The 18,884-nt window shown below is 31.4% G+C and overlaps 1 protein-coding gene across 3 annotated transcripts in view; it reads right to left on the bottom strand.

Moving 5' to 3' along the window:
• The window catches only part of Pdxk (pyridoxal kinase), a 59,124-nt gene that overhangs the window by 12,357 nt on the left and 27,883 nt on the right, over positions 1 to 18,884 (bottom strand). For all 3 annotated transcript variants that reach the window (XR_012757928.1, XR_012757929.1, XM_075376995.1), the window contains exons 2-5: positions 13,459 to 13,558; positions 10,296 to 10,439; positions 4,259 to 4,379; positions 1,559 to 1,710 (exon numbers count right to left, since the gene is read on the bottom strand). Coding sequence is in view for 1 of the 3 variants with exons in the window: in XM_075376995.1 (XP_075233110.1) it covers positions 1,559 to 1,710; positions 4,259 to 4,379; positions 10,296 to 10,439; positions 13,459 to 13,558 (517 nt within the window). In the remaining 2 variants the exon portion in view is untranslated. The remainder of the gene's footprint in view (positions 1 to 1,558; positions 1,711 to 4,258; positions 4,380 to 10,295; positions 10,440 to 13,458; positions 13,559 to 18,884) is intronic.

The raw sequence follows: 18,884 nt of genomic DNA, 5'->3' as shown, positions 1-18,884 counted from the left end.
AAAAGAAAGAGATTATAAATTTGAAGTAAATGCAAAGGTATCAAAAGTGATGAAAACTTGAATACAATATCTAGAGGAATAGATTAAATATTATAAAATAAATACAAATACTAAGGTATATTAAAAAAATAAATATATAATGGAAAACTGGTGGAGTGAAAATGAGGTTTGGAAAAGTGACCAGAAAACTAAATTACTAAGCAGCAGGATGAATTTAGGACATAAAGAAAGATCGTGAAAAATGTTATTTAGAGTATACTGTGTTTTTTTTAAGGGTTGCACTAAGAAAACATTTGATGAAGATGACAACAAATCAAAAATATGAATGAAAGGAGATGAGGCCAGTGTAAAAACACTGACAACAAAGTTGTTATAATTTCCTGGCATTGATTACTTATTCTTATAAAGCAGAAAAATAATGATTCACAAAAAAGTAAAAAAAATTCAAAAAATTTGTATTTTATAAAATCGAAGTCAAAAGTATAATTAAGCTTCAAACATGCCAATGTACATACATTGGTGGGGTTATGTACACCATAACCTTGCATTTTGTTTTTATTTTTTACGTCTCAGGGTATGAAATGTTGAGAAATACAACAAACCCATACCCCATTTTTGACTGATTACCATACTTCCCTTCTAGCAGGCCTGATTATCACATTTCCCTTCTTGGCATCATAGCTCTAGAGACAGCTCTAGAGCTATGATGCAAAGATAATAAAAACTGATTACAGCACATACTGAGGAAGGAATGTTTGTCAAAGGATATATTACAGGAAACAGAAGAGCAAAGAACAACTGGAAGAGAGATCGAATTTGCGTATAATATGAAAGGAAGATACAGGTCTGTAAAAATGAAAATAAAGGCATAGGAAGAGTATCATGGAAGAACAAATAACTCATTCTGGAATAGAATGTTAGAAAAAAATTAGTAATAAAGCAAGGATGAATTTTTCTTAATTTGAAGAAAATGGTTTTAGATTTTAATCTTATCATCAGCCTCTCCATAAATAATTATTGCCTGTAAAATTTATTAAAGAAATCAATATTTACTGAAAATTCTGGAATAATAAATGTAAACAATTTTGACAAGTGATTTATTACAAAATACCATTCAATTACTCACTCATTCAATATCTCCAGAACCATCATTCTATAAAGATTAGTTTGTATAAGTAGGCAAAAATAATTCTTTCTTGCCCAACATTCTTTTAAGAAAGTTTTTTTTTTTTTTTTACAAAGTTTATCTTCTAAGAAGATTAAACAGGTTTTATCTCCTGTGGAGACTTAACCCTACCACAGAAGTAAAACTGATGCTAACATAATCTTGAAAATGTTTTCTTCAAATTTCCACCTTTTTTAATTTTACTGGAGATAACTGTTCTGATATTTTCATACTAAATGGGAAAGAAACTGACCACCAATAAATACCCTTGGCCTAGTAAAACTCTCCAACACTCTTTTGGTTTCATCTGACACAGTGAGAATCAAACCACTGAAAGAGCTAACATTATAAACACAAACATTCACATAAAAATTAATAATGAAAATGAAATACCTTGAATAGAACTTGCCATAGCCAAAAGCTGGCTATCACCACTGAGTGAAGAAGTAGAAGATATTACGACAGTTTTGCAACCTTTTTCATGAAATTTATCAATAGCTTTCCATGCATCTGATGATGAATTAACAACACTTCCAGTCAATAATCTAAAAAAATGTGACTGTATGAACTGCAGATCACACCCGATTCAAACTGACAGAGAACAACTTATTAATAAAGGAGAGCAGGAACAAACTCCTTAAGCACTCTGATCATAATGCTTATCATGCACACCCAAAAATCTAGACTAAGGTGTCCAGTTCTGTGTATCTGAGCTCCGGTTGTCCCGGGCTAGACTGTGATTAACTAATTTACAACTATATTGACTTTAAAAATAAATATAGCACTTAAGATTATAATGTCACTGTCATGTAGGCAATATTTCAGAAGTTGTCACTAGTGCAATTACCAACCATAACCTCTCCTGAAATGTCCATGTTGCTTGCTGCAGACAAATAAGTTCAAGTATTTTTGCACTAAGGTTAAGGCAAACAGATGATAAATTGGGACCAACAGATGATAGATAGATCAATAGCCTCTTATGTTCAGTTCCCAATTTAAACAAATTTTAGGTAATGTTTTCATTTATCTATTTTAATTACATAACTTCCAACTCATATTACATCACTTAAATATTATAATATTGCCCTTAAATTTACAGATGAGATATCAGATAAAATTTCACAAATTTTGCAATTTGAATTTTCAGAAATAATGATGATACTGTTATTATTTATAACACTAACAAAGTTAGTGTTATGTAAGGAAAAGATTTTTGAAAGTATATGTTTGGAGTGTCGCTTTATATGAAAGTGAAACTTGGACAATCGGAGTATCTGAGAAGAAAAGATTAGAAGCTTTTGAAATGTGGTGCTATAGGAGAATGTTAAAAATCAGATGGGTGGATAAAGTGACAAATGAAGAGGTATTGCGGCAAATAGATGAAGAAAGAAGCATTTGGAAAAATATAGTTAAAAGAAGAGACAGACTTATAGGCCACATACTAAGGCATCCTGGAATAGTCGCTTTAATATTGGAAGGACAGGTAGAAGGAAAAAATTGTGTAGCCAGGCCACGTTTGGAATATGTAAAACAAATTGTTAGGGAATCTTGGAGAGCTGCATCAAACCAGTCAAATGACTGAAGACAAAAAATAAAAAATAAAGTTATAATTTAATTTATCTGTACATTCATTATAATTAATCAATAGTAAATCCTAAAAATAACAATAAACTTACAATTCAGCAAAGGCATAAATTAAATATAAATAATTATTAATAATAAACAATGATAAAAAATAATAATTTTAGTGCAGGTCATTACTACATAATACTGTTCTTCAGTATTATAAGATATGTAAATCTTTATTACCTCTCTTATCATAAAATATTTAATTGTCTTATAGATAATGAAATTATTTTTTTATATAAATTCATAAACAATGTCATAAGACTTCATTAACTTTATATCTACAAGTTCAAACTAGACATTGTTCTTATAGATTTATATTAAACAATGAATATCGTTTTTGCATGATGAATGCATCAAGAGTCTGTGTAATAGGAAGGACTGAAATTTGTCCTAATTCACTTTTTTTTAAAGTATTTATATACAAATGATTTTTCACAATTCTCTACAAGTAAACTGTAAGTTTACATTGAATAATAAATAGTATGCACGAGTTAAATTTGAATAACAAATTACAAAAACATGAGTTAAACATTAAGTAGTGATAAATGAGCAGTAAAAGCTAAAAAATTTACTTTTATTTTATCACGATACAATTAATTTGCCACTGATCATAAATAATTTTGCTAAACACGTTTATAATGCATAATTTTGCTAAATCCTATAAAATAGTTTTATAAATATTCAGTTTCTTAGAAAAAGAAGTTTTCTTCAAAACACTATAAGTAAAACAAAGAACAAGTGAGCAAGAAATATAAAATTATGATCTCTCACAAGTATAGAATGTCAGATAGAGAAGAGAGAGCACGACTAAGATGATTTGGATATGGTAAGAAAATATAGGAAGAAAGGACAGTATTGAAAATGTTTAACTAGGAAATAAACAGAAGAGAACAAGAAGACAAGGAAAAGGTGGTTAGATAAAGTTAAAAAGGATAGGATAAGTAGAAATGTAGAAATAGAAAGTAAAAAACAAAAAAAAAGGGATGTATGTGGTGTGCTCTGACAATTTATATGTGTCCAAATTTGTCATCTCTTTTGTACGTTATTGTGACTTGACCATTCAATTTATTATTACATTATTACAAATGAAAGAGCAGTTGTGTTGGTGCTACTCTGCACATTGCAAGAGACAGGGGTCGCTTAGGAACATTTAAAAAAAAAAATCACGTTACTTCAAAAGGTCTATAAATTCCATCATAACCTCAATTTGTCCTAATACACTTCTTTAGAGGGTCATTTATATAATCAAGCTTTTAAAATGAGCTGCAGGGCTCAAAGAGTTGAAACCACAATTAACTTCAGAAATCAATACTGTCAATAAAACCTTTTTAACTGGATTTTGTAGCTTTCATTTTTTTTTGGGGAATGTTTTTAATCATTCTTAACTTCAGTATTCAAAATGAAAACTAACTTCATCATTAATAATAATTATTAATAAAATAAAAAAGATAAAGTAATACTTACTCAACTTCATACTGATTAGGAGTGATTATATCAGCAAGAGGAATAATTTTATTTATATAAATATCTTTTAATTCTTCAGGAACATACATTTTCCCATTATCACCTAATACGGGATCACAAACTGAAAACAATATCAAACAAATATTTGTAATTAAATAATTATGTAAATCATTACCAATCAAGTGAAAAAATATGACAATCTTTACGATGACAGTTTTCTATGGGACTCCCATAGGTCACACATCAGACATTTTACATGTAATATAGTTGTATAAAAATTTACATTTAACTAGACAAGATATATAGATAATATACAGAAAATGGTGTTGAGATGCAAAATAAAGGAACATAAGTTAAAATTTAAAAGAGGTCAGCTAAGCTTTAATCTGCCACTCTTCCTCAACAATAGCCAAATGCTTGACAGCTGAAATACCCTCTACTCATTCTTCATTAATTTAATATTCTATTTATTCACAATAAATTATTAAAAAAAAACACCAAGCCATGATAAAGTTTTAACCGATTAATTTGTTTTGTTTCTTTTATATAATGAAAGTTTTCGTTATTTAATTTAAGATTTCGTTATTTAATTCATAAGATGTGAGATAAGATAAATATTAATGAAAACAATACTTTGATTTCCACTACTTTAACTCCAGTAATGTGTTCTTAATATCATATGATCAACATTTAAACTTGCTTGACATATGATCAACACAAAAATAGTACACATGAAAACAAATATCAAATATGATGATGGTCAACAGTTAGACTGCAGTAACATAAGACTACGAGAAAACTAAGCCCTGTACTGCTTGCAGCAGCATTATCCTACATAAGAGGTTTACAGTAATTCTGTAAAAAATAATTTTAAAAAAGACACTAAATAAATGAAATAAATATAACTTTTACTCTGTCATAATAATGAATTATACAGATCATGTAAGGAATGGGTAGAATTAACTGAAAGATAAAAAGTAGATGTAATAAGTTCATATTAATTATTTAAAATATAAACATGAAAAATGATCAAAAGATAAATACATTAAATACAAGATGTAATTCAATATAAGAAAATAGCTACAAAACAATTCACTATTAATTCAGAAGCTATTATTGAAAATTATTTGAGCACATACTTGTGTACATGTAGAAGGGAATATAGTAAAAATATGGGATTTAAAAACTTTTTAATTAGTATTATTTAAAAATTCATCAACAGAATAATATTGTTTCTGAAAAGTACTCTTTTAATTTCATTTTAAATAAATTGGTTGGTAGTATTTTTCAATGGTTTGATAATTTATTAAGAATGACAAAGGATTTATTATTACAAGCTGAAGTGTTGTGTTCAAGTAATACAAAAACAGTTCTGTTGTGTGTTTTGATAGAGGTGGATATTATTTTTTTATTTTTCAAGAATATGTTACTATTCTTTCTAGCAGATTGCATATTAATAAATACAAACACAAGGGTAAATTTACATATTTAATTTTCTAAATATTGGTCTACACAATTCATACTTACAGGGGCCACACAATGATCAGACAGACCATTTTTGTATCTTGAAAACTTCTGGCTTTTAGAGGAAATCCTAAGAGATGATGTTACACTTCACACAGGAATGTAAGAAAGCATTATAAATATTTATTAATGATTAAAAACTTTTAATTAGTTTTATGACTGCAATTCAATTTTGTTGCAAATGAAATCAATTTGATCATCAAAAGAGAATTTGTCATCTAATAAAACAACCAAAAATTTTGCAAACATACTAAATAAATACTAACATTATCATTAATGGGATTCTTGCTATCTGTAATGTTGTCTACTTGAGAAGCACAATGGAATGGTTAAATCAAATTTAGTTAGATGTTTAAAATTCATCCAGTGAATAATTATTGAAACTGCTGTAGTTGAATTTTCAATTAATTTAAAAAAATTATCTTTAGATATACATACAATTTTGTCATCAGTGAAGTAAGTAACAATTAATGGTTCAAGATTTTGGGGTATGTCATTAAAAAAACAATAAGAAAATAATACATAAACATGTATATACGAGGTGCGACAATAAAGTAAAGAGACTGATTTTTCTTTGTAAGATGTGGCAACCCTGCAGCTTGCGTAGGCACACCATCTTTGACCTTGGTCTATAAGCTCCTTCTAGTCCAAGGAGCACATTGATGCAACTGCTCAGTCGTGAGTTGCGCTGTAATAAGTGAACACGTGTTTGTGTCTCTCGTCACAGAAATGAAACCGCAAAATATTGCGCAACGATATGCAATTTCTTTTTGCGTTAAATTGGGTGAAAACGCGACGACAACTTATGGTAAGCTTCAGAAAGCTTTTGGAGAGGAGGTTATGTCAAGAGCTTAAGTTTTTCGGTGGCATAAAATTTTTAGTGAAGGCAGAACGAATGTTGAAGATGAAGACCGCAGTGGACGACCATCAACCTCACGGACAAATGTCAACTTGACCAGGGTGCGTGAAATCGTACGATCTGATCGAAGATTATCCGTGAAAATAATTGCAGAAGACCTCAACATCAATCGAGAAACGGTTCGTCTAATATTAACTGAAGATCTTGGTATGAGAAAGATTTGTGCAAAAATGATCCCTAAAAATCTCACAAAACAACAGCGAGAAACACGGAAAAATGTGGCAGCCGATCTGTTAGAGCAAACGGAAATCAATCCAGATTTGTTGAGCCGTGTTATCACTGGTGATGAAGGTTAGTTTTTTCAATACGATCCAGAGACAAAACGCCAAAGTTTGCAATGGTGCTCAAAGGGATCACCCGGACCAAAAAAAGCTCACATGTCAAGGTCAAAAGTGAAATGCATGCTTGTGTGCTTCTTCGATTCCAAGGGGATTGTTCATAAAGCACGGGTGCCTCCTGGACAAACAGTTAACCAATATTTCTACAAAGAAATTTTAGAAAGACTTTGTAAACGAGTTCTTCGTGTCCGTGCCAACATTGCTGATAATTGGATTCTGCATCCCGATAATGCGCCATCCCATACTGCTCTGTCAGTACAGAAATTTTTAACCCCAAAACAAATTTCAGTACTACCACAGCCACCTTATTCACCAGATATCGCTCCGTGCGACTTTCTTCTATTTCCAAGAGTCAAAATGGCGGTCAAGGGACACCATTTTCAAACAACACAAGATGTGTAAAGAGCTGTGATGAGGGTCTTGGAGGATATTACAGAAGATGAGTATCAGAAATGTTACCATCAATGGCAGAAGTGCTGGAATAAGTGTGTGCAATCAGAGGAGAACTACTTTGAAGGAGACAACACTAAACATGACTAAAACGGTAAGCAACATTTTTTTTCACATCAGTCTCATTACTTTATTGTCACACCTCGTATGTTCAATATACATAAACATATTGTTTTAATGAAATTTTGTCTAAAAAAAAATTATAGAAGTAAAGTTATTAAATGAAATAAATCAAATTTATTTTTTCTTATAATAAAAAAATGCATTCAGTACATTAATACAAATGATATTTGATAATTATCTGTAACTGTAACAGATGGCAGAATTAATGGTAAATTAATATACTAGTTAAGTATAAATCTTTACATGACTTTTGCCAAAACTTCATGTCATTCAACTGATTCGTTCATTTGCTACAACTACTCAAAGTAAACAACTTTTGATTATTTTTTTAAATAGGAAATCACAAGTAACTTGATATGTTCACCATCAGTGTTAAATTTTTTTTTGAAGGGCTTTTTGAAGTGTTCAAGTTAATGTAAAGAATCATATGACAATATTTTGAAAGATCATAGAATAAAAGTGCACGAGATTACTGACAATGTGAAAATCTCAACTGAATTTGTACTCAATATTTAACCTTTCATAAACATTTATATATAAAACGCAATCAGCAAGACAGCCATGTTTGTTCAAAATATAAAGAACACAATCATGTGGCCAGTTCTAAGCATTGTTTAAAGCTGTTTAAACATTATGCAACTGAATCTCTGTTTTGATTCATAACCACTGATGAAAAATGCACTGATCAATATACAGACAAATTAAAGAACTATTTTTTGGGATGAACAAGACATACCATTAATTAAAAATATACTATACTGAAAAAGTAAAAACCATGTTGAATTATTTTTCAGCACTATTAAATTTAAAAAACAATGAAATCAAACAAAAATGTCAAGCATTGATAAAGAAAAAAGTGCTTTTTCATCATAACAAAACATGAGCTTGCTCAAAAAAGTATAGAACCAAAATTACATGAATTATGCTACAAATTACTTTTAGATCACAGTATTCTCTAAATTTAACACTGACTTTTTCCTGATTCCAATCAATGAAGAATGGCTTGCTGTTAAAACATCTACATCGATAAGATAATCTATGAAACAGACTCGTATTTTGGAAATTTCAACAAATCACACTAATTTGATGGTATGAAAAAGTTTGAATACGTGTAAAAAGAAAGTGTAAAAAATTTTGTTTCAATTTTGCAACTAAGATTGTGTTTTCATTATTATTCTGTATTATTAAATGCCTTTTGTATACCTTTATTGATAAAAATTTTATTTGCATCAAAGAATTTAAACATCAGAAGAGATAATTAACATGATTCTTAAATTGTTCAAAATATTACATTTTCATTTTGTTTTTATTAATTAATAATATAATAATTAATAACTAACATTAATAATTAATATTATTAATTAATAATATATAATTATATAGAATGACTTGTTCTTAAAATGCACTACACGTGATCAGATTATTTTAAATAATGAAATGGTTATACCTTGCACTTTAAGTAGAGAAATTAAAACACAGTATTAATTTTTAAAAATACAGATAGCACAGTTAAATACAGTATATGGTTGTCCCTTGTTATTTCTAGAGGTTTTTATGGTTATAAAAGTAACTCTCTCTTGATCATTCTTTACATTCAACCTTCTTACTACATCATATTTTATTCCAAGACTACTATTTAAAACAAAACTTCTCTCCTCATTTTTAGCCCCTGCATTCAACAGAGTTTCGTTTAAATGGATCCTGATGGCAAATTTATTTAATCCCATGAAATTCCATTACATCAGATTTAAGTGTATAATGAATGGTGAAATTTTTATCAACAGATACTGCTTGAACATCTGTGAAAAACTTTAAACAACAGACAGATGTGCAATCCCCTGTCGCTTAAAACAGGGCATCTTAATCAAATACCCAAAACAGCATATACTCTGAACGAAATATGACAAAATATGGAAAATTATTTTTGGTTAAAGTAATTTGTCTACTTAAATTTTATGCAACATAAAAATAGACTGTAGTTTAATCAAAATGATTTTACATATATCTTATATATAAATGTACAAGTTCGTCTTTTTACAAAAATTTAATAGATTCTTTCCCACCTAAAGATAGTACCAGCCTACTAAGTTTGAAGAAAACTGGTTAACGGGATTCAGAGTTAGACCAAATATAGGCCAACATTTTATGCACACACATATGTATGCACAAATGTCCATTTGAAAAAATAGATTTTTTGAAGTTGGAAAAGCATTGGAATAACATTTTTTTCACTAATTATTTCAATTTATTTAACTATTTTTTTTAACTTCTCTTTAAGGCATAAAACTTAAAAAAAAAGACCAATTTTGTTTGACCGATTTATATACTTTACAGTTATAGCAGCATACATCGCTATAGCCAGGAAAGTAAAAATACATCAAGAATAAGAAAAGGTAGAGATTGAAGATGAAAGAGGGAGATCAACTCTAAAGGACTAGAAGCCTCTTGGAAGATCAGAGTATTTTAAAATCTTGTTGAGAACTACTGAAAAATGCATACTTATATTAAATTATTTCACAGTTGGTAATGTGAGAAGGAAAAGGAAGTAAACATATTTAAACAAGCTGTTTCCACATTGTCATGACATTTTCTTTCTTAGTTGACTTTCTAGCAATTTACTGCATACATAATAGAAAGGTTCAAGAAATAAACTGAAATACCATTATTATAAACAGCTGCTCACCATAAATGAGGTTAGGATTTGTTTTTCGTAATTTTTTAACAACATCAGCAACAGCATTCAGGAATGCTGCAGAACCTATGTATCCAGTTAACAGGTGAGTGTAATAATCAATGTGATTCAACTGCAAACCTTCAATTAAATCTTCTGCAAAATAGATAAAACAAAGCATATAGAAAACTGAAATATTTCTAAAATAACTTAAATATTTTAAACTTTTATTCCACATCAATGTTTTGTTATAATTGTTGGAAAAACAAATTTAGACGGATTTTAAAATTTGTAAGTTATTCAATAGTATGAAAGTTTTTAACAAATAGTAATCAAAAGTACATATTTACTAACTGAAACCTTAACATACCACTCCTTTTATTAATTAGTGAAAGACTATTTATACATGCCAAACATGTTTATCCAAGTTCAATAATATCTTTTTCTAATAGATACAGAGTTTCAATGAAGTTCTCCTGGGTATTTCATCACCTTTTCTAGTCGTGAGAATAATGGGAAAAGTTCACACAAAAATACATTTTAAGATCCTTTGTTTGTGAATTATGGCTAGCAAAAAATTTTGCTCAGATTTCAGCAGACCCGGTGAAATGAGGTTGTACAGAAATTTTTAGTACATTAATTATGGGGCAGAATTAGTGATTTATTGTGGTTACTGACCTGAAAAATTGAATAAAATGCACAAAACTTTTAAAACTTTTAGAGAATTTAATTGTGAGCAAAACAGTGTCAAGATAAGTTGAAGAAAACATAGAAAAATTTGAATCTTCATTTATAAATGGTACAGTAGACCAAAGTCCATTATACGCACCAGTTTATAATGAATGTTCAAAAATGAGTCCGCCATTATCAACACATTTCTTGGCACACTGCTTTTGTTGCCCTTTTTAGTTCTTCTAGTTCTTCAGGGCTGTCCTTAAGTTGCTCAGCCACATCTCATCCATCCCCAAATACAGGTGTTAGATCAGGTGATCTTGGTGATCAGGAATGTGGACCTCCAAGACCACTCCATTTCTCACGGAAATGATAATTTAAATAAGGAGAAACACCACAAAAGAAGTGGGGAGGCATGCCAGTGTGCTGGAAGTTCACTTTGTGTCTCAACACTAGAGGAACAACCAAGCAGCTGCAGCAATTCTTCTTGTGCAAGTAGACATCAGCATTTAAGCGGCCAGGTAACACGAACGGTCGAAACAGCTGATTGTGAAAAAGGCTGCACCATACAATGACGCTAAATCAGTGTTGAAAATTGCCTTCCACCGTTTCATGAGGATTTACTTCTGCTCGTGTATGCTCATCATGAAAGTTGTTGATGCCATCTAGAGTGAAATCTGCCTCGTCGGTAAACAAAACATACTTGTGGAAAGCAGACAGTCTCCTGGGTTTAGATGTTCAACTGGCTGTTTATGATAAGAATAAAACTTGTTTTGTTTAAAGTATCCTCCAAACCATCAAACGAGAAACTCCAATCCGTTTAGAAAAACTTCTTGTACTGATGCCTGAACTGCATAGATAATAATTTCACTTATAATAAACATCATGTTGAAAAGATCATTCACAGCTGGTACAAATACCAGGTAGTGTACCTGCTTCCCAAAGATTAAGAAAAGTTTTACTAATTGTTTTGGGATCTCGAATCCTGCGATTCAGAAAATGTATTTCATATTCTACTGCAGTAGCTGTAGCATTACCACTACACACACCCAAAATGAATACCATATCAACTTATTCCTCTGTTGTAAATAAGTACAGCATTACTTCAATGGCAAACCGATCATGTTCTAACTAAAATTCACAGAAAAGTTTTGCTAACAACAGCACAGTTCTCAGTACCCAATATACTTAAATGTACCTTACAGAATGATTTAAATTCTAATACAGTGTTGCATGCTTGAAATAATAATTTTTCAAATAATTTATTAATTTCTGTCATTAAAAAAAAAAACGTCATTATCTAAATTATTTATTTATTTTATTTTTTATAAAATCCTTATTTTATGAGACTGCTATACAAACAAAAAATGTGAATGTTTGAAAAACAGATTGATTTTACATAACGTGTAATATTAGTAAGCAAATAAAGCAATGTAACTTTTGGTATCCTGTAGCACTGTAGTAATGACTTCACAGTTTAAACATTTACTAGTTATTTATTGATACATAGTTTCAAAATAAAATATTTTTGTAATAATTATTAATTACACTTTGAAACAAAAGTAATTTTAAAGTAAATTAATGAAGTATCAAAAACCTGCAATAATTTTAATTTTATTAATTTAAACTTATAACACTAACAATTCTACTAATGTGAATTTTTCATGAAAAGTTTTTGTTTTATTTAGTATGAATGAAATTGTTATTGTTATTATTATAAATAATGCTAAACCCAGAAAAAAATTCTTAACAGAATTTTACAAACATTAAACTTAAAGCCAAATTTAAAAACAAAGATCAAACTTTTTTGATTTTTGTTCATAGTTTGTCTGGTGATTTGGGTTTTTCAGATGTTACTACTGTTATTATTATGTATTCATTGAAACTGTCTTATAAAAATGTTTATATTAAATTTTTGACAGAGTTATTTACAAAATATACATAATACGTTTAGAATTTTGGTATAAATTTCTGTCAAAGTAAAATTAGGTTTTTCAAAGGGAAGCTAGAAAGGTATAATTTTACACTATATCTCAGTGTAATTTTTGTTGCAATCAAACAGAAACTGAAAGTAAAAGCAATTTTATAAGCTTTAAAAAATCTACATCAGTTTTTATTTTATAAAACCATTATTTTTTAAGATAACTAGGAAAATACATCTTCAACATCTTTCCTGAAAATATACGGTGACATTGATCGAGTTATGGACTCAATTCTTAAAAGAATATGTAAAAATGAGCATCTATGCTGACTTTATTACTCTCTACAGTTTTCAACATTATTAAAAAAATTGGTTTTCATCAATCATTATTATAAGCTCCTAAAACCAGAACACATGTTCAACACTCAATCTAGTAAAAACAAGAAGAAATCAGTGCGATACATATAAATTTTGTACAAGGTTCACTATGGCTATTAAAAGAAACCGATTGAAACTTTTGCTCCCACTGATTCTTAACAATGAAAAAAGGCGATAAAGCTTTTTCTTAACTAAACGACATACCGATATCCTTTTCATTTAGTATTTGTCCTCTTACTTCTTTATATCCAGTATGATTAGAAAACTGTACTGAGTTGATAGCATCTACTTCAAATCCAAGCAGCTGCAATCACACAGGAAAATGAAATTAATAATACAGATAAATTCTTAATTTTTTTAAAAATTTCATTGAAATATACAATAATAAATTATTAATATTATAATTTTAGATACTATAAAGATTCTGAATAGTACTAGAAGTAAAACAAACAAATCTATTCATAAATATTAAAATAACTGTTCACTTAAAAAGTTTAATAAAACATTTTAGATGTCATGTCAAAGAAATATATCTATGTAGAATCCTTAGTCAAAGCTTAAATACATAATTTAATATGAATGACTGGTTTTAAAATTTACCAATTAATGCATCATGATGTATGAAACAATTATCATTAGATTCTTCTTTCACTGTAAAAAGTCAGTGATTTAATAGGTAATGTTCTTGACTGCTTTGTCTCCAATGAATCTATCTTCTGCTTTCCGGATTACTTGATCCAGCATTCTGTTAATTATCTTTTCCATCCAGTCTATCTGTCAAATTAGGCATCTTCCCTGAAATCTTTTTCCTTCAATTTTTCCCTGAGCAGTGATTTTTCACTAGGTCATTTTCTTGTCAATGTAATTTCCTCTAGGTCATTTTCCTGTGCAACATGTCCAAACAATTGCAATATTTGTTGTTACCATTACGGAGGGTAGCTTTTTCTGAATATAGAGTTGTTTGAGAATTGACCCATCTGTTCTCTTTTGGACCCACGATACCCTTAAAATCCTTCTATATGACCCTATCACAAATGTATCCTTTTTCTCTAGTCTTCTGCTTTAATTGTTCAAGTTTTAGCACCATAAAGGAAAAGTGAAAACACCAGGGTCTTCAGACAGCCTCAGTTTTGTGTAACTGCTTATAGTATGATCTTTCCAGATCACAGACAGTTCTGACACAATTCTAATAGTACAATTTTCTGCCATATTTGTTCTTTGATCAAGTCGCCATCCTTTTTGGTTAACCATTTAACCACATTTCACCTTCTCTTCCAATTCTTTCTAGTTCTTTCATTTCAGTATTTCAGTTTCTGGTTGGACATAAATTGTAAAGTCATCCGTAAATCTCGGACTGATGATTAGTCATTCAAGAGCTCTTATGCCAACACTTCAACCATCCAGACTAACCCAATGATATGTTTCTCAAGAGCTATAGTACAGAACAGATGATAAACAGAGCTGAAGAGTATGGCTTTCCAGCTTTACCTTCGATAACCAGTTCTTGGTTTGTTGGATCTTACCAATTTCTTTATTTCTCTAAACATACTTCTAATCTCTTTGCAGTCACACAGTTTTTCTATTTTGTCATATACTTTTTTAATGTAATAAAAAAACAATTATATCATTCTCCAATCTTAATATTATTTATACAATATAATGCTCTATTTACCTATATTTAATGCCTGCCTTTGCACCATTAAAGAAAATGCTTACATAGTTTACCTGATCAGACTATCAGGGGATGCCATTACAAATAACTGAAATTTTAAATTAGTGTAACTAGAGGCAAACTTAGTCATCATATCTACAACATACGAAATGTGGCTATTTATAATTTCGGTTATGTCTAGAACTAGCTAAAAATTCTTTCAAGTACAAAGTTGGGTTAGTAAAACTATTTCTACTTTTGTTGAAAGATTTTTGTAAAATATAAATAAAAAATTTACTATTATAAACATCATATTACATTTTAATAATATGTAAATGTGCTAAGCATTTTTGGAGAACTCTATGAACACCCCAAAAATAACTGAATAGAGCATTTAATTTAAATCAGTTTCAAACATAGATGGGCTATATATTATAAATACAGAGTGAGCAACATAAAACCAAACCCATACCTTAACTGCTGCAGAATTGGTAGGTTATGTTGGAATGAAATTTTTGAATGACACGCATAAATTAAAGAAGAAAAACATAAAAAGTAATTTAAATGTTAATTTTTTTTAACTTATTGTTACAAAAGATGTTCAAAATGACCACCCTGGCATCGATACACTTTTGTGCTCGACTGACTGTATTGAGAGTCGTTTGACACAAAACATTGTTGTCAATTGCATTGATTTCTCATTGAATGTCACCTTCAGTTAATCAATATTGTGGGGATTAGATGCATAAACACTCTCCTTTAAGTACCCTCAAAAGAAAAAATCACAAGTAGACAACTCTATCTGTCCACCAACAATGTTTTCGAGAAGCCAGTTGCAATAATAAAGTTGTTTTGGTTTGTCTGTCTCCTTCAGTTGTTGCACAGTTGTAACACAATACGGTTTCAATTTTAATTCATAAAGAATTTTACTACAAGATGTGTATTTAACACTAGATTGTTGGAATAACCTGCATAGTGATTTTTTTGGATTGGCAGTAATTCTCCTTTCAATATAGGCAATGACCCATGGAGTCCTAACGGAAGGTCGCATATTTTGTTTTGCATTTGAAACCAAACTTGTTGTACGCCATTTTTTAACTAAATTGTGTTTGCTACTCTTTGCTGGAATACAGGCATTTGGAAATTTTTGTATGAATACTTGATGTGATCCTTCACACGATCCAGAACGAATATGGACCTCAACTATAGCTATCCTCTCCTGGATTGTATAAGGCATTTTACACAAACACAACTGCACTGTAACAAAACGTATACTGCACTGACACATAACCACTTGACAAACAGCAGCAACAATCAGTAGTAATACATACATCCACTAGTCGTACTAGTTGTTTGAGTCTTTCATAAATAGTGTTAGGTCGGTTTCATTATAGGTTTGATTTTATGTTGCTTACTCTGTAGAATATAATTCTGTAGAATTCTACAAGGCCACTTTTCTTGATTATATTATAATAATTATGTTCTCTATTGTTTCATGTTGATATAATTTAAGTGATACATAGTAATTATTCTTGCAGTAAATTACAGAAAAGCTTAATACTGAAAGGATGTATTTCTTACTGAAAGGGGGTATATATTAATCTGTTGCTTTAGACTAACCATCACGGTCTAAGTTGAGACTGCAAGAAACGCATAGCACAGAAAGTTGCTTTCTCTGAGAGTAATTTGGTTTGCTTGGCATTTCTCCTGCCACCGCCCCATTCGGTCGCCTAAATCATTAGACCAAATGTCTGTGCCACAAACAGCAACTGAGCCTCAAACAGTTTAGCAACCAGTATCCTAACGTAGCTCCTAGAGATTTTACCTAATAATGTGGTGCCATACACCAACAGCTTGTCATATATTTGCTAAAATGGGTAAGCGCACCCCATCAACTACCAAAACTATATATGACATCCACAAATAAAATTTAATTCCTCTAGGCAGCAATTTGCTGCCATGCCTAGGTCGCTGAATGCCAGCAAGTACCTGTCCACCACTTTATAGTGCTTGGAGCTATAATAATTGGCTGGTGGTCAGCCATATTCAGGGTTAGCTTCCCATGGCAATGCAGTAAGTCTTTCCCTTAAGCAAACTACGGATGTCAGTTCAACAAAGCAACCGCATCTAGGAACTCCCACACGGTTCGAAAATGACCCCTTCTGAAAATGTTAATCCCATAAATACGTCAAACACCAGGTTTCACAGCAAAGGACCGAGAACTGAAGCCTCTAGGGTTTCCCCTGGTGACGGATTTTTCCACAACTAGGTGCGCATCTTTAAACAGAGCCGTACGATTAGACAAATAATCATGCACTACGGCCTATAGGGCTACGGGAACATTGTGGTTTTCCAACTCATAAAGACAGAACTCCAACACAAAGAAGGAAGTGCTGCCTCTAGGTCCAATAAAAATTGGCAAAACATATTTACAGTCGGCGCTTTCCACATCCGCATGAGATGCTGATGCAATCTGATTAAGATGCAATTCTCGGTGCCAACCTCTTTCATGAAGCCGTATTGGCCTCGATTTAGAAAGCAGTTTATATCGATGTTTTCCCAGAGGGGTTCCACGACAACCGGTAAGAGGCTGATGGATCGTTAACTGCCAACCTCACTAGGATCCTTTCCTGGATTGAAAAGCACCCTTACCTAAACCACTTTCCAACAAGTCGGGAAGCAGCCCCAGCTAAGGCACCCCGTTAACAGCGGCTCTTTTACAACAGGCAGCAGATGATAGAAAATATCCGGGTCAAGTCGGTCAATCCCCCGTGCCTTTTTCAGTGCCACTCAAGAAACCACTCAGTCTATATCTACGGGATCCGCAGCCCGCACGCCAGGGAATGGTGTCTCATCCGCCCCGACGCAGACTTCTGCTTCAACCTCCGAAGCATCTGGAAACAAGAGTATTCAGGAACGCCTGGTAAGTCGCCACAGATGTAAAGTGCGGTCAAAACCACCAAACCCGCATCGAACACTGGACAGCACGTGCAATGGCTTTAGCCGGTAACATGAATTTTCGAGCTGCCAAGGGCTGCGCTGCAACTCGCACATGGAGTCTTGCCATAACTTGAGTCTGGCTTCCTTGATGGCATGAACATGCTCATTACGGGCGCGCTGATTGATCCGCCGACGCTTATCGCGCACGTCAACGATAATCGCCGTTAGGAGGTGACGCTGGTATCTTTTATTAACCTAACTCTTGCGCGCAGCACGCTAAGGTCAGAGGACAAACACTTTTTCCCGGGTATCCGCCTGTGTTTGACAGACGGCTCCAGGCACTCTCCGATCAACGGGCTGGCCACTACCTAAGGGTCCGTCCATTGAGTGACGCCGCCTTAGGAACCCTTCTCAGAGAGTAATAATATTTCAACAGTTGAACCTGTCACTTGTAAGACTGAATATCAGACTGCATTTTAATGGGCTTAACATGTTGATAAGCAGTAGCATATTCGCTTAAATGAAGGAGGCAATGGAAAGCCAACTTTATTCCTCCTCAAACTTAGGAAGCCTGGCATGGATCTTGTTACTCTTTGGTTTGACTACGCCATCTTTGGGACTGATTTCTTTGTCTCATAACAACCAAATAATCTGGTTATGACATCTAACATGCGTAAATAAATCATTTTAACAAGTATACTCATTTTTCACTGTAAAAGAATGTTTTACCGAAACATAAATATAATCAAATATGACAACATAGTTCATAAATATGCTACGAAAAAGATGCAGGCATTAGTATCATTTGTTAATGCTATTTAAATGAGGACTAATATGTGAAAGGTGAACTATTAAGATGGAATAGATTATTGTTTTAATAAATTACTATTAAAACAATCTATGAAAATTACAAAATAACACCGAGACAAAAAATTTTTTATTGTTTTTTCCAAAGGGTGTTACCATTTCTTGAATTGCTTTTTTGCGTACATTACAGATCTGTAAATACAATTTTTCTATCACCCTTAATTTTAAATAA

This window comes from Lycorma delicatula, chromosome 10, assembly GCF_047948215.1.
Source record: "Lycorma delicatula isolate Av1 chromosome 10, ASM4794821v1, whole genome shotgun sequence".
Classification (NCBI taxonomy): domain Eukaryota; kingdom Metazoa; phylum Arthropoda; class Insecta; order Hemiptera; family Fulgoridae; genus Lycorma; species Lycorma delicatula.
This window is presented reverse-complemented; position numbering and strand designations above follow the sequence as displayed.